Source organism: Schistocerca piceifrons, chromosome 9, assembly GCF_021461385.2.
Source record: "Schistocerca piceifrons isolate TAMUIC-IGC-003096 chromosome 9, iqSchPice1.1, whole genome shotgun sequence".
Classification (NCBI taxonomy): Eukaryota; Metazoa; Arthropoda; class Insecta; order Orthoptera; family Acrididae; genus Schistocerca; species Schistocerca piceifrons.
In genome coordinates, this window is record NC_060146.1 from 128,433,498 (window position 1) to 128,461,093 (window position 27,596).

At 43.9% G+C, this 27,596-nt stretch overlaps 1 protein-coding gene across 1 annotated transcript in view; it reads right to left on the minus strand.

Moving 5' to 3' along the window:
* Window positions 1-5,513, minus strand: part of LOC124717001 (gephyrin) — a 127,198-nt gene extending 121,685 nt beyond the window's left edge. The window contains exon 1 of the mRNA XM_047243628.1: window positions 5,384-5,513. Coding sequence (XP_047099584.1) covers window positions 5,384-5,426 — 43 coding nt within the window. The 5' untranslated portion in view covers window positions 5,427-5,513. The remainder of the gene's footprint in view (window positions 1-5,383) is intronic.
* Between the last annotated feature and the right edge of the window lie 22,083 nt (window positions 5,514-27,596).

Consider the following 27,596-nt stretch of genomic DNA (forward strand, 5'->3'; position numbering starts at 1 on the left):
TCCCAAATGACAACTGAATTTTTATGGATGACAATGCACCATGTCACCAGGCCAAAATTGTTCGTGGTTGGTTTGAAGAACATTCTGGACAATTTGATCGAACGATCCGGCCACCCAGATGGCCCGCCATGAATCTCATCAAACACTTATGGGACATAATCAAGAGGTCAGTTTATGCACAAAATCCTGCACTGGCAACACTTTTGCAATTATGGAAGACTATAGAGGCAGTGCAGCTCAATATTTCTGCAGGAGACTTCCAACGACTTGTTGAGTCTGTGCTATGTTAAGTTATTGCACTATGCCTGGCAAAAGAAGGGTCTGAATGATATTAGGAGGTATCCCACGACTTTTGTCACCTCAGCGTATGTTGATCAAGAATCAAACCATAAAGATCGTGTAACCACACTCAGTCCTGCATGTTTTGCTCTGATAATCATCTATAAAGTGTGATCATCAGGTGCCAGAATGGCTTTATTTGGTTACTTCCAGTGCCTGGTAGGTTAAGGCACAGTTTTTTGGGATAAAACTAATAGTTGTTTCAATGAAATTATTGCGTTACAGAAAAGTGTTATTCAAATCTTGTCACATAGTTCTTCGAGGGCTTACTGGAAGCTCCTATTTCAAAAGTCGTGTGCATGTACAGTATCCTCCCTATACATATACAAGTGCATGTTCAAAGACTTGTGAGCTACTTTGGTGCTCAGAATGAGATTTTCACTTTGCAGTGGAGTGGGTGCTGATGCGAAACTTCCTGCCATATTAAAACTGTGTGCTGGACAGTCTGCAAACACCTCCCAGACTGGCTAGGCCATGTCTCCACAATATCCTTTCTTTCAGGAGTGCTAGTCTTTCAAGTTTCACAGGAGAACTTCTGTGAAGTTCGAAGGTAGGAGACGGGTTACTGGCAGAAGTAAAGCTGCGAGGATGGGTCGTGACAGGTCAGTTGGTAGAGCACTTGACCACAAAAGGCAAAGGTCCTAAGTTCGAGTCTTAGTTCAGCACACAGTTTTAATCTGTCAGGGAGTTTCATACTTTGCTGCATAATGCACTGCCAAAATACAAAAAGTGATTGGAGAAGGAACTGGATTTAGAGCAAAGTTAAAACCATTTCTCATTGAGAAGTGTTTTTACAGGGTAAATGATTATCTCAGCTTACAGAAATACTAACCCTCATTTATTTCCTTAGTTTTTAGTCTGTTAACAGATGTACTATCTACGCTGTGTTTGTCTTCATACAAGAAAGCTTCTGCTGTTGGATTCTGATTTTCTCTGTTTGAGGTTCAGTGCAAAACACTTCCTCAGAGGATCTGGTTGTAGATTAGTTGTCAAGGGTATGATGTTGGCAGGTCATCATGTATTATACTTTCCAGCAGTTGTGTGTTCATGTGTTTACATTTTTTGGAAGTGTATTATATGTAAATTACATTTTTTACTTGACTTCTTGAGCATGATGTATTCTCCTTGCAGACTATGTGATTTCCTTTCCATTCATGTACCGAGCAAGGTGGTTAAACCAGTGTAAATGCACTGGACTTGCACTCAGAAGCAGCAGGGTTCAAGAATGATCCAACAATCCTGACTTGGGTTTTTCACAGTTTTGCCAAATTACTAATGTTAATGCTGGGATGATTCCACTGAAACGGAAATGGCTGAGTTCTTGTTATATCAGTATTTATAATTTCTGTAACTTGTCTGACACATCCGATACTGATGTGTTGAATAGTCTACGGACGAGTAAATAATAAGCCCCAGTCTACAAAAATGTGATACAACTGAAACCTCAGGTTACTAATCAATATCAATTCTTACTTAACTGTCTAAACAAACGTTACTTGTAATGAAAAAATCTGCCTCTGAATTATTTCGAGGAGAGATTTTGGAACCAGATTTTAAATTGCAAGACATTTCCAGAGGCAGATGTGGACTCTTGACAACAATTTACTCATTATGAACTGTAGAATAAAACTGAAGAAACTGCAAAAAGGTAGGAATTTAAGGAGATGGGATCTGCAAAAACTGAAGGAACCAGAGGTTGCAGAAAGTTTCAGAGGGAGCATTATGGAACAACTGACAAGAACAGAGGAAAAGAATACAGTAGATGAAGAATGGGTAGCTCTAAGAGATGAAATAGTGAAGCTAAAAATGAAATTGACAGGAAGTGCAAAATGACTAAGCAGGAATGGCTAGACAACAAATGTATGGATTTAGAAGCACATATCACAAGGGGAAAGACAGATGCCATCTAAAGGAAAATTAGAGACATCTTTGGAGAAGAGAGAAGCATCTGTATGAATATCAAGGGCTCAGATGGAAAACCAGACCTAAGCAAATAAGTGAAAGCAGAAAGGGTATATAGAGAGTCTATACAAGGAAGATGTACTTGAGAGAAATATTATGGAAATGGAAGATGACATAGCTCAAGATGAGAAGGGAGATATAATACTTCTTGAAGAATTCAACAGAGCACTGCAAGACCCAAGTCGAAACAAGGTCCCAGGAGTAGATAACATTCCGTTAGAAATACTGATAACCTTGGGAGAGCCAGTCGCGACAAAACTTTTGCACCTGGTGAGTAAGATGTATGAGACAGGTGAAACCCTCAGACTTCCGGAAGAATATAATAATTTCAATTCCAAAGAAAGCAGGTGCTGACAGGTGCGAAAAATCACCAAAGTACTGGTTTAATACATCGTGGCTGGAAAATACTAACACAAATTCTTTACAGAAGAATGGATAACTGGTAGGAGCCAACCTTGGAGGAGATCAGTTTGCATTGCGGAGAAAGGTAGGAACACGCGAGGCATTACTGACCCTACAAATTCTCACAGATAAATGAGTTAAGGACAGGTAAACATATTTTTATAGTGTTTGTACACTTGGAGAAAGCTTTTGACAATGTTGATTGGAATACTCTCTTTGAAAGGGAAACAGTGGTTGAAAAGGGAGTGAGACAGGGCTACTGCCTGTCCCCAATGTTATTCAGTTTGTATATTGAGGAAACAGTAAAGGAAAGAAAAGAAAAATTAGGAGTAGGAATCAAAGTCCCAGGAGACGAAATAGAAACTCTCATAGCATTGTAATTCTGTCAGAGACAGCAAAGGACTTGGAAGAGCAGTTGAATGGAACTGATAGTGTCTTCAAAGGAAGATATAAGATGAACATCAACAAAAGCTGGAATGTAGACAAATTAAGTCAGGTGATGCTGAGGGAATTAGACTATGAAATGAGACAAAGTAGTAGATGAGTTTTGCTATAGGAGCAGCAAAATAATTAATGAGGGTTGAAACATAGAGGATATGAAATGCAGACCAGCAATGACAAGAAAAGCATTTCTGAGCAAGAGTAATTTGCTAATGCCGAGTATATATTTAAGTGTCAGAAAATCTTTTCTGAAAGAATTTGTATGGAGTGTAGCCATGTGCAGAAGTGAAACACAGACAAGAAACAGTTGACGAGAAGAGAAGCTTTTGAAATGTGGTGCTACGGAAGAATGCTGAAGTTCAGATGGGTAGATCACATAACTAATGATGAGGTACTGAACAGAATTGGGGAGACCAGAATTCTGTGGCACAACCTCACTAGAAGAAGGGATTGATTGAAAGGACACTTTCTGAGACATCAGGGGATCACCTTAGTACTGGGGGAAGTGTGAGGGGTAAAAATCAAATAGTGACACCAAGAGACGTGTACAGTAAGCAGATGCAGAAGGATGTAGGTCACAGTAGTTACTCCGAGATGAAGAGGCCTGCACACGATAGAGCAGAATGGAGAGCTGGACCAAATCACTTGAACAGTATCCTGTACACGCTTCCACTGCCACATCAGTTACAAATTACTGTAGCCTACTGTTATGACTCAGCAGATTGTAAGCACATCCTACTACTCAAGAAGAAGACAGTTACAACTGTAACATCAAGTGAGACACTAGACCACTGCAGGGCTGTTTAATCTTGCAAGGAGTAATGACAATACTCACTCAATATACTCCATTTATGTGAAAAATAACCAGAAACCCTTTAGTACAAGGCACAAAGTTCACAGTTACAAAACTTGAAGAAATGGAAACATGGGCATATTATGTTCTGACTCAACAGTTACTGAAAATACAAGAGAGCTCTCCAATAGTTCAGCTCAAAATGTTTCTACTTTGATTAAAATAACTTTGTGATTGATTTTTCAGCAATTGGAGTGGTAGGTGCATCTGCTAGCAGTCTTAATTCTCTCCTGAGCAAAACAACACAAACACGCACACGATTCCACATTCAGTGGCACTTCTATGGAATATAAGCAGATTGTCAAGCAGACTGAATGACAGTATACCTCATTTATATCTGCAGCACACTGTTTTCAGATTACTGTCACAAGGCCTAACTTCTTAAAGAGCCATACACAAGATGTTCTAAAGGGTGCACTACAGTTTAGTCCTACAGTTATTTCTTAATGTATGAACCTATCACTTAGAGCTGTGTAAACAATTTCAATGCATATTTATTTTTGTTAAACTTCATACATTTTTGTAAGCATATTACTAACTTATTACATCTATATTATTGTGTGCTCCTGAAACGTAAGGTAATCAGTCCAGTTTTGATTAGTAAATGATTGACAGTCTGAAACAAAGTATGTTGCTCTTAACACAAAAAGTGCTAAGAGCTTTTACTTGCTTCCAGCAAACTTTGATTTTGTCACGCCTGATACCTGATGTACAGCTTTTGGGGCATTGGTTTTAACGTAAGAAATAAACCTGATGATACTGACAATTATGAAAAAATAACGTATACCCCTTACTTGCTTCATGACGGTTATATTTCCATTTTTTGGGATTCGTGGAAGGCAAGTTTTTGTGAGGCAGGGCGGGTGAAATATTATTTGTACGTTTTTGCTATAACCTGTTCTGTAATGGTACAAAAATGAATTTATCTACCAAAATAGGTATTATAAACAAGTGTACACACTTTAAACCACGCAAATTAATTTAAGAAGAATGATCCAAAAAATCATGATTGTCTTCGATAATGGACATAACAACTTGGAACACGTTGGTAATCACATGTTTAGTTTATTACACGATAATCGCAGACATCTCTACACGAAAACCGAATACTGATGCAAACTTTTCAAATGTTATATCGTGTTCTTTACAGGGATTATTTTATAGCCGCAATGGGTATATGCTTAAAACAAATGTATGGCTGATTTGTGATAAAAGCAGAACACCTCACGCTATATTCTTTATTTGCGCAGGAAACAGATATTTCGACAACATCCTTGGTTACCGAATTATGATGATTATCTGCAAGACCACACACTGACACTCTCAAGCGAATTGCATTCGTGCCTACCACATACACGATCCAGAGAAATAATTATAATAGCTAACCTGTCAAGATGCCGATACGAAATTTGTCACCGACAGTGCTCATCTTCGCTGTTTACCAGTGGGAGGGGAAGGCTGCACTGCGGTGCGGGCACGAACTACTACTGTTCAAACAGTTCTGAGTTCAGCCTTCAACATTCGCTTGCGTAATCATGCTATTCATTGAATACACAATGAGTTCTGCAAACGTAGGGAACCAGAAAGGCAGATTTCCGCCGGGTAAATGATGATAATGTCTGACGAAGCGAACGGGCATCAGCGTTTAGACTGCAGCTGAATTACCTGCTTTAACGTTTTAAATGTTCCAAGTGTCTTTGCAACAAATAAGTTATTTTTAATTTGTCTACTGTACTTCCGACATTTTGGAGCATACGTGTGCCCCTATGTACCTACTAAATATAGTTCGTAGTAAATGGTCTTTTGAGGTCAGTGGTTTTGTCCTGTACATTTGAGCACCTTCATTTATTAAAAAAAATTAACTTACGTTCCTTAAAATTCGTTCTCAGGCAGAGGCTATATATTTTGATCTACTTTATGTCCCAAGAAATTAATCAGTCTAAATCATATTTGTAAATATAAACTTTTATTCTATGCCGGTATCTGTGCACGTCTAAAGGGACATGCGTACTCAGCAATACAGCAAAGGAGGTGATGATAAATAAAATAATTATTTCCCTTCGGTTTCAATTCACGATTGCTGTTGGGTGTCACACACGCCGGATTATTCTTCTCGGCATTTGTAGTAACTCGTGATTTTACAACTGACAACTGTGTCCGCTAATCAAGTAACTTATCCAAGTACTTGTCGGGGTGTTTACATTAGAACAAAAAGTTGCTCAATGTTACTTCTGCAAATCCCATGGCAAGTTCATATCTGCAAGTACTTCCAGAAGTGTTTCCATTAATGTAGCAGGAAAGGGGGGAGGGTAGTTAATGCTCAATCTAAAAAAAATTAAAAGCCACATTCTTTAATTGTTGTTGACTTATATTGAAAACACACTTTTTAAAGTGGTTCTGGCGTGTTACTAGCGTCCAAGCGCCCGCGACATGAAAATATTTTTTATCACAGTCTTAACAAAATCGAACCACTTTCAATAAGGTTTACTAACGTGGGGGGGGGGGGGGGTGTACTTTAGGCCCACCTTAAAAAACTTTAAAATGCAAATTTCTACAGTAGTTAGTGACTTTTCCTTACAACATACCTTTTTAAGAGACGATGTGTTGATTGCCATAAAACAAAGTTTTGCTTATGTTTAACTGAGAAATTTAAATTATGTATTGAATCAGGTAGAGCAATTCATTGAAAACAACGATATCTGTTCCAGTATTTTAAAATAAAGCAATTGACTAGCTTACAATATTTTGAAAAGGTGGGCATGAAGTAACCCACTCCCCTCCGATTCATGGTACTGGGTGGATTAAAAACAAAGCAGCCTTCGCCTTTGTTGCCTAGGCGGTTAGAATATTGTAACTTTCTCGGTTGTTGCGCTTTTATTATTATTGAAGGAAAATGCGCTATTCTTATTTAAGCAAAATCGTGGCAAAACAAGAAAAAGAAGAAAAACAGAAATATTTAGATGAAGAATTGGATACAGGAGCGTATAGATAAACAGTATTCAATTAACTGAATCAGAAAACTTGGCTCAGATTTAAAACTCTCTGAGAACGTCGTACACAAGTTTCGAATGCCTTTTACGTTGTCAAATAATCAAAAAGAGACTACAAAAATGCAGTATAATGCCTTTTAATTACTCTTCGACTTCTGCGCACAATATTTGATACTTTTATTACAAATGTAATGCATTTATGTTTACCATTATAAAAACACACAAAAATTTAAAGACATCTGTTCTGCTATTCTATTCCCCGATTTGGTGGAACAAAACGATCGGTCGACGCATTTCGCGTTTCATTACATGACGATGTTCAGTTACATGTTTAGAAGTTCTAGGGGTGCATTTGTTTTGATTCATCTGCCTTTGCACCATTCTTTTTTTCAACACTGACATTTTCGCCTCGATGTTATGCAAGTTTGAGAAAAACTTCCAGCACCTGGAAGTACTTGCACCAAGTTGCACACAGAATATGGTTATGGTAAAATCAGCTATTAACAACACGGAATTTACAACTATTATCTGGACAATTACCTGATATAAATAGCTTCCCAATGCTCATGGGGTGCAACATTTAGTCACACAATAGAAATTATAGATAAACTGAACGGTAGAAGGTATTGTGTGTGCATATTTTCTGTTATCTTGCTCAAAGCACAATAGAAATTATAGATGAACTGAATGGTAGAAGGTATTGTGAGTGCATATTTTCTGTGATCTTGCTCAGAGCTTTCGACTGTGTAAAACAACGTATCAGTAAAAAAAACCACATTATGGCACCAAAGTCCAACCACTCGGCTAGAATCCTTCTAACATAACAGGAAACGAAATAGTTGCCCTAACAGGTTCAGGCGAATCAATAAAATCAGAGGGGGTAACAATTAAGTATTGTGTTCCCCAGGGGTCGATTCTTGGGCCACTGTTTTTAGTGTATATTAATGGCCTACAAACATAAGTAAATAGCAATTCAAATATAGCAATGTTTGTTGATCAAGGGCATGAAATCCTCTGTGCATGTTACAACTGAAACAACAACACAAAAAGTATACAAATGGTTCACAGCAATGGTTCCAAAACAAACTTAATGCAATTTCAGACGGCAAATAACAAGCTGCAAGCTCATGAAGTAGATATCAATGGTCAGAAAATAAATGAAACTTCACATATAAGATTTGTAGGAATACAAATGGATAATAAATTAACATGGAATAAACATACTGACCACTTTCTCAAGAAACTTCAGTTTGCTTTGCACTAAGAGCTATTTTGATGTGTGTTGATAGGGAAATAATAATGTTATTCTACTTTGAATATTTTAACTCTCAGATCTCGTATGATATGGCATAATATTCTAAGGAAATGCTGCAAAAATGGAAAAAATTTTAAATGACAAAAACTAGCTGTGACATTGATCTGTGGTGCTAGAAATCAGCTACTCTGTAAGCAACTGTTTAACACCACTCACACTATTCACTGATGATATTTGACACAAATAACTAAAAACTTTCCAAAACTAATTGTGATATTCACAACCATGACACAAGGCAGAAGCAAAGCCTTCACAAACATTCAATAATTCTCCATATAATACAACAAGGAGTTATCCATTCTGGAACAAGAATTTACAATAAGCTCCCACTGAATGTAAAACCCTTCATGCATTCAAGCAGAAATTAAAACAGTTCCTCATAAGCCACACTGTACATAGTTTAAATTACTTTCTAGAGCTATAAGTTTTGTATAAGAAGTATCACACACAGTCCAGTCACATTATGTGGCCACCTCCTTTGTTCGACATCAGCATACAATAACTTGAGGGAATATGAAATAGTTGTAGGTAAACAACTAGAATTCTCTCAGATACAGATTTATTCACACTTAGCTTCTACACAGATACAAGTCCGGAGGCTAATTCCCTTTAGCGTCCAACATCCTGCCCAAAGCCCTCTCCTCAATGATAGCACACTTACGCACAGAACAAATATCGATATTTATGGCGCTCTACGCCACATAGCCCCCCCCCCCCCCCCCGCACAGTATGGAGTACGTCCCTGTGAATGGGGGGGGGTGAGAAGTTAGGAAGGTAACGTACAGTTCTTCCTGCGTCAGGCGGAAGCAGTCAACTGGTAGGAGTCCAGGGGTGAAGCCCGATACGTCGACGGTGAAGTCAGCAAGCGACACCGGCGGCTGAAGACGACATCCCGTCCTGGAGTGGAGGTGTAGCACTTCGTCAGCCGGCAGGCGGAGAATCACCTTGCCAGAAGGCCTAACAAAGGCACGCAAATTGCCACACACAGCACTTCTGCTCAATTTGAAGCGGCGCACCACACGAGATTCTGCACTTCGTCCCTCAATATTGTCACACGCGAGTACCACACACACCGTATCGCCATCTACGACAACAGATAATTTATGTATGTCATCAGGGTGCACATGTGTTGTGAATTCTTGGGTGGCACCTGTACAAGCAATGGTAGGGAGGCAGGGAGGTGTGGGAAAGCCATGGCAGGGGGAAGCATCTGCTAAGAGCGGGGTGGCAGGTGCACTAGACTGCGTAGGAGACAACCTCGGGCGATCAACTGACAGACGAGGGAGCGTGACCGAAGTCAACGAGGAGCCAGCGTGGATTGAATGGCGTGACAAAGAGCTGTTACACGAAGATGGTAACACAATGGTAGAATCCGAGTGGTTGGCAGTTCGACTGTGAGGGATGTGAGGAGTGAAGCCCCAAAAAGATTGGCCACTCGAATTAGATGAACGTGGAGAAGGAGCAGTGCTCGGCAGAGAAGCACGCTGTGGAGAATCAATACCCGAACGCATGGTGTGGGAAGATGGATGGCTGCTCGAAGCAGGAGTGGGAGAAATAGGGGCAGAATCAGGGAGGTTCACCTGAGGCTCAATGAAAGCTGGTTTCACTCGGTTGAGTGAGACCATGGTTACAGAGTCTTTTATGAGGAGATCCATGTTATTCTCAGAGCGTTTGACGACCTTGTAAGGACCTGTGTAGGGCGACTGAAGTGGGGCTTTGACTGAGTCGTCTCTGAGAAACACGTACTCACAAGAGTCTAGCGTGCGCGGTATGTACACACGCGGAGGTGTATGAGCAGCCGGAGGTGGTGGCTGAATTTTGCTGCAGTGCAAGCGCACCCGCTCGAGAAGTGAGGGGAGTTCAGAGGGCCATGGAAGTGGGGTCGGAGTGACTAATTCTCCAGGCAAAACCAGAGGTTGGCCATACACAAACTCGGCTACGGAACCCTGGAGGTCTTCCTTGAAAGTCGCACGAAGGCCAAGAAGCACGAAGGGCAGTGCCTCTGTCCACAGTGAGTCATGGCAATGCAGGGCAGACTTTAAGGTGCGATGCCATCGCTCAACAAGCCCATTGCTTTGGGGGTGGTATGCAGAAGTATGAATTTTGACAATACCACACATTTTACATAAGTCAGAGAAAACTGAAGACTCGAATTGTTGCCCCTGGTCAGTGGTGAGGTAAACAGGTGAGCCAAATCTAGAGATCCACGAATCTAAGAATGCTCGACTTACTGTCTCAGAGGTAATGTTTGGAATAGGCACAGCCTCAGCCCACCGAGTCATCCTGTCAAAAGCTGTAAACAAGTAATGGAAACCCTCGGAGGGGGGGCAAAGGTCCTACGAGGTCGACATGAACATGATGAAACCGGCCTGGCGGTTGGGCAAAACAGCCAAGGGGTGGAGAAGTGTGCCTGGAAACTTTGTTTTGTTGACACACCATGCATGCCCTTGCCCAAGACTGACAGTCACGGCGCATGTCTCTCCAGACAAACCGTTCAGCTACCAGATGGGTGGAAGCTTTGACACCGGGGTGTGCTAATGTGTGTAGTTTGTCAAAGACCTGGCGTTGAAGGGGCTTAGGAATGAATGGCCGCAACGTACCAGTCGATTCATCACACCACACTAAGTCAGATATGCCAGGGAAAGGAGAGCGTACCGGTTGGAGAGAGGAGCTGTGGTCTGAAATTAACTGCACGGTATCGGGGTCTGTCGATTGCAACTGAGGTAGGTCCGTTAAGTCAATTAAGGTTGTGACAGCACCAGCACGCGAGAGAAAATCAGCGACCACATTGTCTGCTCCTCGGATGTAGCGAATGTCATTTGTAAATTGCAAGGTGTAATCGATGTGACGAAAGCGTCGTGGGGGCGGATCAGCCGCAGGATTTTTTATGGCAGGAACCAACGGCTTGTGATCAGTGACCACATAGAAATCTCGTCCCTCAACATCAGTTCTGAAGTGTCTTATGGCCTCGTAAACTGCAAGTAATTCTCTGTCGAATGCTGAGTATTTCTTCTGCGCGTTGTTTAGCTTTTTTGAGAAAAACTGCAGGGGGGTTGTAACATCGTTGTATGTCTCACTCAGTACTGCGCCGATAGCATTGTCACTAGCATCAGTAGTGATAAACATTGTGGCGTCTGTCCGTGGGTGAGCAATAGTGACAGTGGAGGCCAACAGCTGTTTGAGTTCGTTAAATGCCTTGTCCATGTCTGGTGTCCATGGTACCTGGCGGGTGCCAGAAGTTTGTGGGCCAGCGAAAGCATCTGTGAGAGGAGCCTGCACCGCAGAAGCAGCTGGCAAATGTTTCCAGTAATAATTAACTGTTCCGATGAACCTGCGTAATTCCCTATAGGTCTGAGGGCGTAGCATCTCGAGAACAGGCTCGATCTTGTCCTGTGGTGGTGTCAGACCGTCCGATGACACAATATAACTTAGGAATGTGACGGATGACTGGTGCAATTGAGTCTTTTTATTGTTCAGTTCAATACCAGCGGCTGCTAAAATACCTGTCACGACTTGAACACGCTCCTCACTCTGTTCCAAAGTAGAAGCAAAAACCAATATGTCGTCCATGTATACGAAACAAAAGTCTAGATGGGATAAAGTTTGATTGATGAAACGCTGCCACGTTTGGGGGGTGTTTTTCAACCCAAACGGCATAAATTTGTATTGGAACAGCCCGAAGGGAGTGGTTATGGCAGTCTTTTCAATATCCTCCGGAACCATAGGAATCTGATGAAATGCGTGCTTACAGTCCAAAACAGAGACGTACTTTGCACCTGCGGGCGCATGATTGAAGTCTGCAATGTGTGGGACCGGATATTTAGCAATGATGCTGCAGGCATTTAAACGCCTATAGTCTCCGACCCTATGCCAAGTACAGTCTTTCTTTTGGTCAAACAGGATAAGACTAGCCCAGCAACCGGAAGAAGGTTCAATTATTCCCTTTTGTAACAGATCATCCAATTGTTCTTTTGCAATTTTCATAAATTCCGGCTTGAGGCGGCGTGGGCATTGTGATATGGGCGGCCCATCGGTTAGACGTAACCGATGAACTGTGCCATTAGTGACTACTGCAATACGTGGCGCGGCACAACAGTCAGATATCCGTGAAGCGGAGCAGGCAGTGGCGGATGGGCCAAGCTGTGACGATGAGGGCACGGAAGTACAGGTGTGCCACCCACTCGTAGGCTGCGTAAAGGCCGCACACGTGTTAACATAGGCGAGGTTGGTACACTGGCTCTTGGTAGCAGACCGTGCCGCTACGAGCGCTGTAGGCACGAGTGGGCGTGGCCGAACAGCATATGGCCATAGTTCATTGCCACGAGCTTGGCAAGTTAACTGTCCATTCGGAACGCAAGGAGCATGAGCACTTGGGCATACACTATCACTACAAAAGGGGGTGCTGACACAGTTTACAGAGTTCACAACATTGTCATTAACGTGCGCGGGCACGGGAACACCAGACCTTGTCTGTAGCCGACGAGTCGTCTGCTTGTAGTGCCGCGAGGCGTTGTTGTGTGGAGGCCAACTCGTGGTGTATGTCGCGGAGATGCAGCAGCATTTCCGTACGTTCCATCCGCAACTTCGAAGACTTGGCGCACTCCACTAGCCACTTGTTTGTCCAAGATTGCAGCTTCAAGGATAGGTTTACACACTTCTTAGCACAGCACACATGCTTGGTGTTAGCCGAACTGTCACTCGGCAAAGCGAAAGGAATATGTTTGTTAAGGGGGGGGGGGGGGGGGTAAAACACAGTATTTTGCACAAAATCTAGTGACAACTGATAGTGCTTGAGGAAATCAATTCCGAGAATAGGTTCTTCAATTGTTGACACTAGAAACGTCCACTGCAGCTTGCACTCGGACGAAAGTTTCACTGTATACAAAGTGGAACCCGAACACTGTAGGGTAGACAACTTCACTGCACGAAGTACTGTTTTGTGTGGTTCCACTTTATTGGTTGCTAGGCGAACTGGCAGCAAAGAGACGTCTGCGCCAGTGTCTACCAGAAAACATACACCTGATCGTAAATTGCGAACACAGACTCGACCACACTCACTGTTATTGTCCGAAACGGAGTGCAACGTGGGATGGTGCCCGTTGGTTACATCGCACGAGGTGGCACCGTAGCCTACCTACGGTTGGAGTTTGGGTAAGAACACGGTGACTGGCATTTGCGAGCTTGCTCCCCGAATCTCGCGTGGAAGAAACACTAAGGTAGGGCGGGCCTGTGCTCCTGTGGGTAGTTGCTAGGTGACGGAGTATGTGCCCCAGAGTCTTCCACAGAGGCCGATGCACTGTCGTTGCGGGGAGTTGAAGGTGCAGGCAGGGCGGCTAGTTGAACAAACTTGTTATTAGCAGCACCAGACAAGGGCGCGGCGTCAGAAAGCATCTTAGTGCGGTCACGTCCAGAATGCAGTGCACGGAGCTCACATTGCCTGGCAGAGTATGCTCTGTCAGCGGCGCGTAAACGTTCATTTACTGGCCTATCTTCATCCGCAGAGATTGCAGTCTGGACAGGCAAAGGCAGCTTTTCAGTCCAGATTTCTGCGAGCGTGTCATCAGGCATAACTTGCTCATCGACGAGAAGATGGATGCACCGCCACAGCTGGGACGGAGACCTGTCGCCGAGACACTCTTCGTAGATGAGCTGTTGCACATTTTCTCTCCTGGTTTTAGAGACGCGCTCCAGTATCGTCTGTTTCGCCACAGCATACTTCCCTGCTGGGGGGGGGGGGGGGGGGTGCTTTGACCAGATCGTAAATTAAATTGACACGGTCGTGAAGATGGTTCATGAGGCAGGCAAAGCGTGCGTCGTCGTCCAAAGCACAGACATTGAATGTTTGCTCAACCAGGTTAAACCAGAACTCCGGGTGAGAGGGTTTGAAGTCTGGTAATTTCGGCAAATTCGGCACTGCAGTCACTGCAGAGGTGCGCCTATTACTTCGGATGGAAGTAGAGCATGCAGAAGATAGCGAGTCCGAATTATTGGCGTCCCGTAATGAGGGAATCGCGAAATTCACTTGACGCCGGGGGGGCAGCTGAGAAGCGACGGACGCTCGAACGGTGTGACGATCATAGTCAAAAAGTGCATTCTCATTGACGTGGTAGCTCGGAGAGAAGCCACAAGTGCTTAAGTACGCCGGTGAATGTCCGTTATGCACACAGTAGTCACTCGACCGTGAGTGGTGGGGCTGGTTGTAGATGTCGGAGTAATTACTGTCCAGCACAGAATTGTTGACTTGATTAGAAGCAACACAAGGATCCCACACACGTCCACTAGGATGCACACTCGGTGTGATATTTGCTGTTTGGCGAGCATTGAACACCTGTTGACTAGCTGGCGCGGAAGGATACACACGTGGCGGGAACTGATTCGAGTTTGAATTTACTACTGGTACTAGCAAAACCTCGCTCGACGCCACAAACTGTATTGAATTGTGCGTTCGACACAGGAGTAGGAATGTTCCGACCAACACTCTGTGGAGAACACGTGGGAAGGTCTAGGCTAACAAAGCCAGAGTCCACGACCGTTGGCGGTTGGAAGAAACTGGCGGCACTCGATGAATTCCACTGAATGTTCTGGCTGAAGGATTCCGAAGATTCTTGCGGCATATCCACTATGACGGCAGGAGTGCTGGAGAGATGTTGCTGGAATCCGGGCAGCGGTGAATGCTGAAAGGCCATTGTCTGGAGCTGGACAAAGACCCTCGCGATCGCGGAGAAACCCGACGCGGTAGGCGTGTAAATAATTTTCGGGCAGTAACTCGGACGCATATTACACATAAAACAGGGTCACCAGTGAGGTAAACAACTAGAATTCTCTCAGATACAGATTTATTCACACTTAGCTTCTACACAGATACAAGTCCGGAGGCTAACTCCCATTAGCGTCCAACATCCTGCCCAAAGCCCTCTCCTCAAAGATAGCACACTTACGCACAGAACAAATATCGATATTTATGGCGCTCTACGCCACAAATTAATGACAGGCAGCACTAGCAGCTGAAGGGCATACGAAGTGTGTCCAGGGAAAATGGGTAACAGAACAGTTGCTGACATAATACGGAAATGGAGCGATTTATCTGAGACCAGAGGAGCAAGATCATTAGGTTTCAGGCCTAGGTTGGAAGCATTTTTGAAATGACTAAGTTTGTGAACTGTTCATGTGCCCCCATGGTTTAAAGTTTACTGTGCATCGCAAAATGGTGCTTTTCAAAACCAGCACTGAGGCAAATGTGTTGCACCTCAGGCCACAGATGAGAGGTGAACAATGGCTGTGGATATGTGTACAGACAAATAGATGTAAAATGATGAGCAAATGAGCAACTGACCACCCAGATGAACCAAGGGGCTACTAACAGTGTCTCTTCAATGACCATTCAGCAAACGTTGCTGTGTACGGGCCTCCACAGCAGGCACCTGGTTCATGTACCCAAGCTGACCGCTGTCCATCAGTGACAAAGACTGGAATTGGCACACCGACACTGCAACTGGACAGCCTCTGATTGGGGATATGTAGCCTTTTCAGATGACTCATGTTTCGTGCTCCATCGACAAGAAACGTTTGAAACACTGCAACAATAGTCAGAAGGGTCCCGGCCAGAAGAGGGAGCATTATGGTCTGGGGAATGTTTTGTGGCATCCTCTGAGTGATCTTGTCAATCTGGAAGGCACAACAGATCAACAAGAGACTTTTGGAGATGATTTCCACCCTAATTGCAGTTTGTGTTTCCACAGCATGATGGCATCTACCAGCAGGAAAACAGGATGTGTCACACCGCTTGTAGCGTAGGTGTGTAGTTTGAGGAGCACCAGTATGAGTTTATCATAATCCCCTAGCCACCAAACTCCCCGGATTTAAATACAACCAAGAATCTATGGAACCATCACAATCAGGCTCTTTGCGCCATGGGCCACAACCGAGAAACCTAGAGCATAGCATTAGAGTCATCGAGGTTCTATATCCCTCTCGGTAACTTCCAGAACCTCGTTGCTTCTCTTCCTGCACATCCATGCGGCAAAATGTAGTTATTCAGGCTTTTGACATGTGGTCGTCTTAAAGTGACCGGACAGTCTATTATAAATTATGTAATTTGTATGCTACTGCATAGCTTGTATATCTTGAATGTGTAACACTGAACAAAGCTCCAAGGCCTGTTTGACTCCCTATCAGATTCGATACCAAATTTGTGGGTGAGTTAGCCCCTCTTGTTACTATAAACTATTGTAGATCCTTTGAAACAAAACATTGTGCCAAGCAGTTGGAAGAAAGCATAGGTCACACACTTTTAAAAGAAGGGTAGTGGAAGTGATCCACAAAACTACCATCCAATGCCCTTGACATTAATTTGTTGTAGAATCTTAAAACATATTCTAAGCTCACACATAACAAGCAATCTCAAACAGAATTACCTCCTCTACGCCAACCAGCATGGATTCCGAAAGTATAGATCACGTGAAACTCAACTATTACTTTTCTTGCATGTCATGCAGGAAGCTTTGGATCAAGGCATTCAGGTAGGTACAATATCTCTTGATTTCCGAAAAGCAATTGACTGTGGACCACATTTACATTTATTGGCAAAAGTAAGATCACATGGGGTATGAAGTGAAATTTGTCGATGGATTGAGGATTTTTTTGGTAGGGAAGAAGCAGCATGTTATCTTAGATGGAGAGTCATCGTCAGATGTAGAAGTAGCTTTAGGTATGTGCCACAGGTGTGTGTTGGGACAACTTCCAGGTCATATTAACAGTAACTTCAGACTTTCTGCAAATGATGCAATTATTTACAGTAAAATCATATTAATAGTAACTTCAAACTTTCTGCAGATGATGTAGTTGTTTGTAGTGAAGTGAAAGAAATTGTATAAATATTTAGTCGCACCTTAATTGGTAACTTGCCTTACGTATTCAAAAATATAAAACTGTGCACATCACAAAAAAGAAAAAAAAATGTTATTACGTGACTGCAATATCAATGAGTCACAGTTGGAATTGGCCACCTTCTGCAAAGTCCTGGGTGTAACTCTTTGTAGGAATATCACGTGGAATGATCACATAGGCTCACTCATGGGTAAAGCAGGTGACTCATCTTCGGTTTATTGATAGAATACTGGGAAAATTCAATCAGTCTACATAGAAATTGCTTACAAATCACTCAGGCATCCCATTCTGGAATACTGCTGATGTGTGTGGGACAGGTATCAAACAGGACTAAGGGCAGACAGTGAAGGGTAGCACATATGGTCACAGTTTTGTTTCACCCACAGGAGAGTGTCGCAGAGATGCTGAAGAAAGTGACCTGGCACACTCTTGAAGATAGATGTAAACTACCTTAAGAAACCTACTTACAAAATTTCAAGAACGAGTTTCCAGCTTTAAATTATAACGCTAAGAATATACTACAGCCCCCTACTTATCACTCGCATAGGGATCGTGAGGGCTAGATTAGATTAATTACAGCATGTGCCAAGGAATTTAAACAATAATTCTTTCCATCATTGTCTGCCAAGTATAAATGTGGGTTTAAATATATTGTCTGCAGTATTGTATTCTTCTTGAAATCTTCAATGTAATATTGCATAACTTGTATCTATATGTTTATGGTATTGTTTGTTGTTCTTTTCTTTTTTGTCCATGTAATACGGTATGCTTTGACTTGTCCTACATTACAGTACGATCTTTTTACAAAATGTAATTTAATAGGTCAATAGGGCCAAATAAAAATCAGTCTATCTGTATTGTTTAACAACACAGAGGCCATTTACAATATTTCTGGGAACTGAAGTATTAAATACAATACTGACACTTGCCTAATGGATAGTTACTTTTATTTATTTCTTCACTTTTCCACAGCGAAGCCTTGTAGTCACCCACGTACTAATTGGTATATTCATATACCAGCTAACTTGTAGCTTATGAACAACTCTATACCAAAATTGTAAAAGTAGCATTTTTGCCTGCTAGTAATACAAGATGCTAATTTTTAGCCTTTGCACATGTAAACAGAATACTATTTACCAAGGTGCTCTGATACATGCTATAACACACCACTCATTGCTCACAGAGTTGTTAACATTGTTTGCACAATCAATTCATCACACTTAAATCACTCTGGTAATGTGTGTAGGAAATCCATTGCAGGACTTTTGTGGAATGACGCACTAACTGATAAAAACTGTGAGGAATGTTTTTATAGCTCACGACTTGAACTAACATTCACATTAGCATCTGCTCACAAAGTCATCCAAAACCAGAGGACTACATGATAAAGATATCACACACTTCACTATTCTTTGTTCTCATATCCTCAATCATCTATATTGATACTATTTTATCATTCCATTGCATCTGCTGGAAGAAAGTCCCCACGGAGACCATTTCACCTCCCCCCCCCCCCCCCTCCTCTATGTAGTGCGGAGAACTGGGGAAGACGAAAACGGCGCTAAGGCGCCAATTGTGTTGAGTAGACGTCTTCACAAACAGAAATGACTTACCCTTGAAGATATGCTGCACTATAAAATTCTGGTCATATTACTGTAATTAAATAAACAGTAGAAACTGGAAATTTACAATTTGTATGGAACATTTGCTATGTTTATCTTTTGTGGAAGGATAAGAATAATGGCAACTTTTGTTCTGTACACCATGATGACTGAACAGGTGAAATTTTTAAAAACAAATTAAAGCACTAAAATTTCTGAACCATGAAAAACATTGCTGAAGAATACACATTTTATTGTTTCAAGTAATAAACCCAATTTGATAATACACATGAAAATCAGTTATGTTTGTTACACACCCAATCTCTGAGTTGTAGTACTTGCAGTGACATTCCATTTGAAACTTAACGCAAATTGTAGAACAAAGATTTTGTGGCGGTGTTCGTAGTGACAAACACTTGGCTGTGGAAATGGCTTACGAAGTCACCGCCACACTTTTAATAGCGGGCCAACCGGTCCGCTGGAACAGTAAACAGAAAGATGAAAACCCAAACACTCTGATTAAATAAAAGTCGGAACTTATCTTTATTGATGAAGATACAGAAACACAATAGTGAACTCGGTGTCTACAGAAATCTGTCTAGTTCGAGTCGGAGCGGCTAGGTCAGCGTCGGCTGACGACAAACAACAACTCTGCTGCGATGAACACACAACTGACTAGCAAGTACACAATTCGGTGGCGAGTACACAACTGAGAGGCGAATGCAGAACTGTCCTAGCGCTCGCGACTCCAGCACTTAAGAAGCCAGAAGCCAGCGGTGGCGCGCGCAGACTTGCGGCGATTTCCTGTATCGCTGGCGCTGCTTATACGGACGGCGTCCGGACTTTGATGCTGCCAACCTTTTGGCAGCAGGCTCGGTTGACATTACTGGCTAGGACATAACACTCCTCCCCCCCAAATCGCCGCACCGTCGTTGAATAATGACGTGGCGAGCGTCGACGGCGGGGGAGGGGCCTGGCCGCAGGCGTAGCAGAAGAGACCGGGGTGGAGACTGTTGTCGGTGGCAGTCCCCGGTCCACACCCCAGCATTGGCTGCGCGGGGCCTCGGGAAACGCCGACTGAAAACCGAGGTCAGGGCGCACGCCTGTGACCACGGGCGCAGCTTCTGGTACTGGACGCGACGGGGCTTCGGGACCCACGAAGAGAGGCAGCGTCTCCTGACGCTGCGTCGACGGCTGCTGAGAGGGCGCCGGACAAGGCGCTGCGGTGTCAGACTCCTTGGGGGTGCAGGACAGGCTGCACAGCCACCGCTTGGGAAGGCGGCCCGGCTTAGGGGTCGACGTCCATCAGCTCCGAAGGCGGTGGCGACTGAAGAGGGACCGCAGGCGCCGGAGCGACCACCTGGGGCGCTCCCGGAGGAAGCTGCGCGGGAGGCATCAACGGGACGGGCTGTCGGCGTGGTAGCGGCGACGGCTGCTGCTGCTGCCCCGGGGGTGGCAGCGAAGTCGGAAGGCGCGGCTGGAACCCGCCGCGGACCAAATCTGTGGACACAGAACGAGCGGCAGAATCCGCGCGGCCAGCGCGGCGCAACTGGTTCTGATGCCTCCTGTGCACCCCAGTAGCACCTTGAACAGTATAAAAACCTCGACCCTGGACACTTATCACGGTACCACGTTCCCAACGACGGCGACCGTGATAAACTCTGAAAAAAACGGCGTCGTTGCGCTGAAAACGCGTGCGATGCTCAGAAGCGGCGGGTCGATCCGGGGGGTGCAACAACCGTAGTAGGGTGCAATGACGACGGCAGTGGAGAAGCTCCGCAGGCGAAGGGCCGTCGCGTGGCGTGGTCCGGTACGACGACAGGAACGTGATGAGGGCCTGCTGACGAGAGTGCGTAGCACGAAGGCGGTCCATATGATCCTTGAATATGCGTACAAAACGTTCCGCTGCACCATTCGATTGAGGGTGGAACGGCAGAGTAAGAACATGACGAATGCCATTGGCAGAACAAAAACTTTCAAATTCAGCAGAGGTAAATTGTGGACCATTGTCAGACACTAAAACTTCTGGAAGACCCTCAATACAAAAAATTGAAGTCAACGCCTGTATAGTTTGTGCAGACGTTGTAGACTGCATGGGCACAACAAACGGAAAATTACTAAATGCATCTATCACGATGAGCCAACGAGAATTCCAATATGGACCAGCAAAATCAATATGTACTCGCTGCCAGGGACCGGCAGGGTGTGCCCACTCAAAGTAGCGGTGAGGCGGAGCAGCTTGGTGTTCGGCACACGTCGAACAATCTGTAGACATCTGCGTAATCTGCTTATCAATGCCGATCCATGTACAATGATGGCGGGCAAGCTGCTTGGTGCGGACCACTCCCCAATGACCTTGATGCAACAAGTCGAGGACCTTGGATTGGAGCACTTGGGGAACCACTACACGAAGCTGGTCATTCTCGGTGCGTAACAGCAAAACTCCGTGCAAAACAGACAACAGATGACGTTGCGGATAATAGCGACGAACCACAGGATGCGATATGTCCTTTGCCTTGGACGGCCAACCACGTTGAACAAAACGTAATAGTAAACTCAGATGAGGATCCGTAGCTGTCTCACGTGCCACCTGCCGATAATCAATCGGAAAATCCCGGAGGGATTGATGCTCATCGGCGTCAATCTGATGGCAAGAGTCTTCAGAGGAATCGAAGGCATCATCCGCAGCAATCGGCAATCTAGAAAGCGCGTCAGCGTTTGCATGCTGAGCTGTAGGGCGATACAGTATCTCATACTGGTATTGTGATAACAAAAGAGCCCAACGTTGTAGTCTCTGAGCTGTCCGCTGAGGAACTGGTTTAGACGGATGAAACAGTGACGTCAGGGGCTTGTGATCTGTTACTAAATAGAATGGTCTACCATAGAGGTAGTGATGGAATTTTGTGACACCGAACACAATAGCCAACGCTTCCTTGTCCAATTGGCTATAATTACACTGAGCTTTGTTGAGCAATTTAGATGCGAACGCAATAGGACGTTCGGTGTTGCCGACTCGGTGAGACAACACAGCACCGAGGCCGAAAGAAGAGGCATCACAAGCTAACACCAGAGGCTTGTTAGGGTCGTAATGGACCAGACAACGATCATTCAATAAAGCCTCTTTAAGCTGCTGAAAGTCTGATTGGCAATCAGCTGACCACACAAACGGAACATTCTTACGGCGGAGACGATGCAACGGAGCAGCAATCTGTGATGCATTAGGTATAAACCTAATATAATATGTCAATTTGCCAAGAACTGCTTGCAATTCATTCAGATTGCGAGGGGCGGGCAAATCACGAATAGCTGCTAAATGTGACTGGGAGGGATGAATGCCTTGAGCATTAATAACATGTCCCAGATACTCCAGCTCCGTAAGGAATAATGAACATTTATCGATGTTGCAACGTAGGCCTGCCTGAGACAACACTTTAAACAAACACTCCAAATTACGGAAATGTTCAGCAGGCGTCCGACCGGACACAACAATATCGTCTAAATAGTTGCAACACGATGACACATTAGCCAGAAGTTGTGACAAAAAACGCTGAAAAACAGCTGGAGCTGACGCACAACCAAAAGGCAAACGCAGAAAACGGAACAACCCCAACGACGTGTTTATGACAAAATACTGTTGTGATTGCTCGTCGAGGGGCAATTGCAAATATGCTTCACGGAGATCAATTTTGGAAAAGAAACGAGCTTCCCCTAACTTATCCATCAGCTCGTCCGGTCTAGGCAAAGGAAAAGAATCAATGACAGTCTGAGGATTCACTGTCGACTTAAAATCAGCACACAAACGTAACTTGCCAGACGGTTTCTTTATAATAACTAAGGGAGAAGCCCACTGGCTCGCTGAAACGGGTTGAATAACACCATTGTTTTGCCAACGACGAAGTTCATCTTCTACAGGTGCCCGGAGGGCGTGAGGCACTGGACGAGCACGAAAAAATCGAGGCTGAGCATTATCTTTTAACGTAATATGAGCGGCAAAGTTCGCAGCACAACCTAGTTCGTCTTTAAATATGTCACTGTATTGTTTACACAAATCGGTTATGCTGTCTTGAGGAACAACAACAGAATTAATTTGCAACACATTGTCTTGGATAGACAGGCCAAACAAGTCAAAACAGTCTAATCCGAAAATGTTTACACTGTCTGTAGCGCGGAGCACTGTGAATGAAACTGTTTTTGTATTGCCACGGAATGTGGCTGGCACGCTACATACACCTAACACAGGAATTTGTTCGCCACTGTAAGTAGCCAAAGAATGTTTTGCCGCTGAAAGTTTAGGGCGGCCGATAGCCGCATACATAGCACTATTTATGAGAGTCACAGACGCACCAGTGTCTAATTGAAAATTGAAGGTCTTATCCTGGATGCGTAGCTTCACAAATAGTTTATTACACTGCCTCTGGATCGGTGCAGTGGAGGCGGAAGACACAAAATCAGCGCGTTTAGCGCGTGTTCGCTGCTTACGACAACTCGTGGGTTGGGCGGGTGGAACAACAACTCCCGCTTCACTTGCAGTCTGTACAGTACTTTTTACAGCGTTTGAATTACGCTTGGGTTGCATAGCAGAGGGCTGGGTGGGTGGCTTATTGCGAACAAGTTTATTACCCACACGAACCGTGGAAGAGTCTTTAAACGCGACCTTCTGGGCGGGCTGGCTTTGAAGAACATGAATATCCATGGGCTGGGCAGCACTAGAATTGTTCTTGCGTTTACGCAAACAATCAGTCTGAATGTGTCCTTTCCTTTGACAAAAGTGACAAACCGCGTTTCTTAACGGGCAACGTTCACGAGGATGAGCAAGAACTCACTTAGAGCAAGACTTAACTCTATCATTTTGCACACGCGGCTGACGAATGTGTTTAACATGACGCGGCCGGCTAGTGTTTACAGTCGGACTCTGCCGGTGGGGCCGCGGGCGTGACAGAACTTGCTTAGCACAGGCAATTTGAGAAATACATGGCTGATCTAACTCACACTCAGCATAGTCAAAAGTATCTTGGGCTTCAATGATGTTCATCACAGTCTCTAATGACGGGTCAGGCAACTTTAAGATAGCAGCACGAATACGAGAATCTGCAATGTTTTGAGTAATAGCGTCTCGTAGCATGACATCACTGTAGGAAGCTCCACACACACAATTAAATCGGCACTGACGGGTGAGGCCCCGTGAATCGGTTAACCACTGTTTATTAGATTGATGTGGCAGTTTCTTTAATCTGAAGAACTTGAATCTGGCTGCTGCCACATGAACTCGCGACTCGAAATACTCAGCAAGCTTGTTAACAACAACGTCATAGTCTAAAGCTTCTGGCTGGGATTCCGGGAACAACTTACAAAGTAGTCGATAGATTTCCACGCCTGCAGTGGAAATTAAATAAAGCTGCCGCTCAGTACCTGTGATTTTGTAGACTGTAATGTGCGCCTGCAACTGCGCGAAATATTCTCGCCATTCTTCTCTGGATTCATCAAAAGCCCGGAACGGTGGTGCTGCCTGTGCTTGTTCCTTTTGTGTTGGAGGATTAGCCGCTTGTTTGGCGATTGCTTCCACCAGACTTTGTATTTGCTGACTCTGTAACAAGATCAACTGGTGTAATTCGGCAGACATAGTAAACACAAATAAAACCAGCCCCCAAAATTTTATCTCTATAATTAGTATAACCAGAAACAAGGTGAACCAGCCCTGCACACGAGTTCGGAAGACCTCGTCGCCGGTTTTGTGGTGGTGTTCGTAGCGACAAACACTTGGCTGTGGAAATGGCTTACGAAGTCACCGCCACACTTTTAATAGCGGGCCGACCGGTCCGCTGGAACAGTAAACAGAAAGATGAAAACCCAAACACTCTGATTAAATAAAAGTCGGAACTTATCTTTATTGATGAAGATACAGAAACACAATAGTGAACTCAGTGTCTACAGAAATCTGTCTGGTTCGAGTCGGAGCGGCTAGGTCAGCGTCGGCTGACGACAAACAACAACTCTGCTGCAATGAACACACAACTGACTAGCAAGTACACAATTCGGTGGCGAGTACACAACTGAGCGGCGAATGCAGAACTGTCCTAGCGCTCGCGACTCCAGCGCTTAAGAAGCCAGAAGCCAGCGGTGGCGCGCGCAGACTTGCGGCGATTTCCTGTATCGCTGGCGCTGCTTATACGGACGGCGTCCGGACTTTGATGCTGCCAACCTTTTGGCAGCGGGCTTGGTTGGCATTACTGGCTAGGACATAACAAAAGACAACACATTTGGGAGTAAAAAGCAGTTGTTTTCTTAGGATTTTTTTTTTCATTAAATTAATACTATATGATAATTTTTAAAAAAATTTAACATTATAACTGGTGTTCAAAAATGTACAAAAGTCAGTTACTTAGTACCAAGTATACTGCAATTAACAGTGCCATTTCTTACCTTTTATAGTATTAACAATGCATCATTTTTTGTGATAAACACTTACTAGTCTGTCATGATATCCTCAACTTGTGGAGGTGGGAAGAGTGGGCGGCCGAGGTGTGACAGTAGGGGTGTAAGCGAAGAGTTTGGTGGGAGTTGCCACCTTAGATATCACCAAATTTGTCCAGCCAGAGTGCAGGTTCTGCTGTGGATTGATGGTGCTGCAAACTGCGTCCGAGTCCTGTTGGTCGGGCTCCAAGCTCAATATTCATGTGTGTTTGATTCTATGTATCGAAACCATAGTACAATTGTCATGGGGAGGGATATCAAATGTGTGTTCACCCCACTGTCGTATCTTGTAAGGACCAGAAAAAGGTGGCTGAAGTGATGCTCTGATAGTTTTGTCACATAACATCACATGCTTGCATGTTGCCAACTCTTAGAAACCTTGAGAATTCTATGACACTGCAGAGGAGACATCCTTATGTTGGAGATATGCTGTCTGACTCATTGGATTATTGCCGACAGTTCATTTGTGTCTGTTAATGCCACAGGGGTGACAAACGCTGATGGGAGATTCAATTTTTAACCATATAGCATCTATGCTAGAGAAGCCTGAAGTTCCTTCGCGAGAGCACTGTGAATACTGAGATGCACCCATGGAAGGCCCCAGGCCGCTATCCATCTTGGCACATCAGTAATGCTTTGAGTATGTGGTGGCACCACTCCACAAACCAACTGCTTCACAGGTAGTACGCAAGATTGCTCAAGTGTTGTACTCCACAGAGGCTGGGCAATTCTTTGAATAGCACTACCTCAAATTGCCTTCCCAGGTCCCTCATTATTGTGGCACCATGACCACAAGATCTATACATACACAAAAGCCTTAACCATTATTTTGGCCATAATTTCTGGTATCAGAATTGTCTTGACCCTATGTGTGATTCGATCAACAGCCAACAAAATATACCTGTATCCACCAGAATCTGGCAGACCAAATCCAAATGTACGCACTGTAATCTACCCACCAGAATGTTGTATGGCAAATTCCATTCTAGCATGCTTGCCTGTTTTGCAGGATTGGCATACAATGGAGGTGCAGGTCCATTTCTTACAATCACACTTTACTTCTGGCAGACCGAAGTGGTCCGTTTCAAGTTTGGTTGTAGGGTGGATTCCCAGGTGTGATAAATTGTAGAGGCTATCAAACACAATTCTTCTCATTTGAGATAGAACCAAAGGTCTAACTTTCCCTCTCAATACATTACACCAGACATGTACGTCGTACGTCCGATCTGAGGAGGTGGCGGCACTCAGACCAAAGGCTAGTTGAGGTATCTGCAAAAGTTCTTTTATTTATACATTTATCTCTGGGATCAAAGCAAGTCTGTCATTATTAATACACACTGGTTCTTGAGCAGAAGACTACCACTACACTATCCACCTCTCGAATATGTTTCACATTGGTTGTAAACTGACTTTCATAGTCCAAATGACGAAAACATCAAATGGGAAATCCTTCCAATGGTTCTGTGTAGCCTCTGCATGGGGTCTGTAATGTGTGAAGGGCCTAATCTCCACTTCCATTTTGAAATGATGTACTGCCTCATGCACAGCTAACAGCTCTCTCTGAAATGCAGTTCATTTGCACTGCAACTTTTTCAGTTTCTAAGAAAAGAACCATAATGGTTGTTGGATTCATCAACTAGTTGTTGGAACAATGTGTTGATAGCTACATCATCTGCATCAGTTTCGATGGATAAGGGAGTGTCACAGCTTGTTGGAGAGACAATTGAATGCTAACAGTGGCCCTGAAAATGCCCAAAGTCCATGTCAGCATATAATTGCCACATTTGTTTTTTCCTGTCAGTGTGTCTGTTAGTAGGGTTTGAATAGCTTCGGCCTGCAGTAGGTGTCTCCTACAGCAGAAGTTGATGGTTCCCAGAAATCACCTTAATTATTTGTAGGTTCATGGCTAAAATACAACTGGAAGCAGTAATGTTTTTCTCTGCAGTAGATCAGGACCATTATCCAATAACCCTGTGCCCTAGAATTGCGACTTCCTCCTAGAATTGCTGGCATTTTTCCACATTGATCTCAAAACCATAATGATTCAGGGTAATGAAGTGAAGATGTACGTTGTGATCTGCTAGGTTTGGTGAAAAAATCAAAATGTCATCAAGGTAAGAATAACAAAAAGAAAAATACCTAAAAAAAATACCTCCCATGTCTATGCAGCACTTTTTAATCGATAAGGAATGAAAAGGTACTAATGCAACCCAAACATTGTAACAACAATTGTCTTCGGTATATCTTCCCGTGCCACAGATACATGGAGCGTCAAATACACCGAAGACAGATGCACCTGCCAAGGGTCAAGAAAAGCCCAGGACATTTAAATTGAG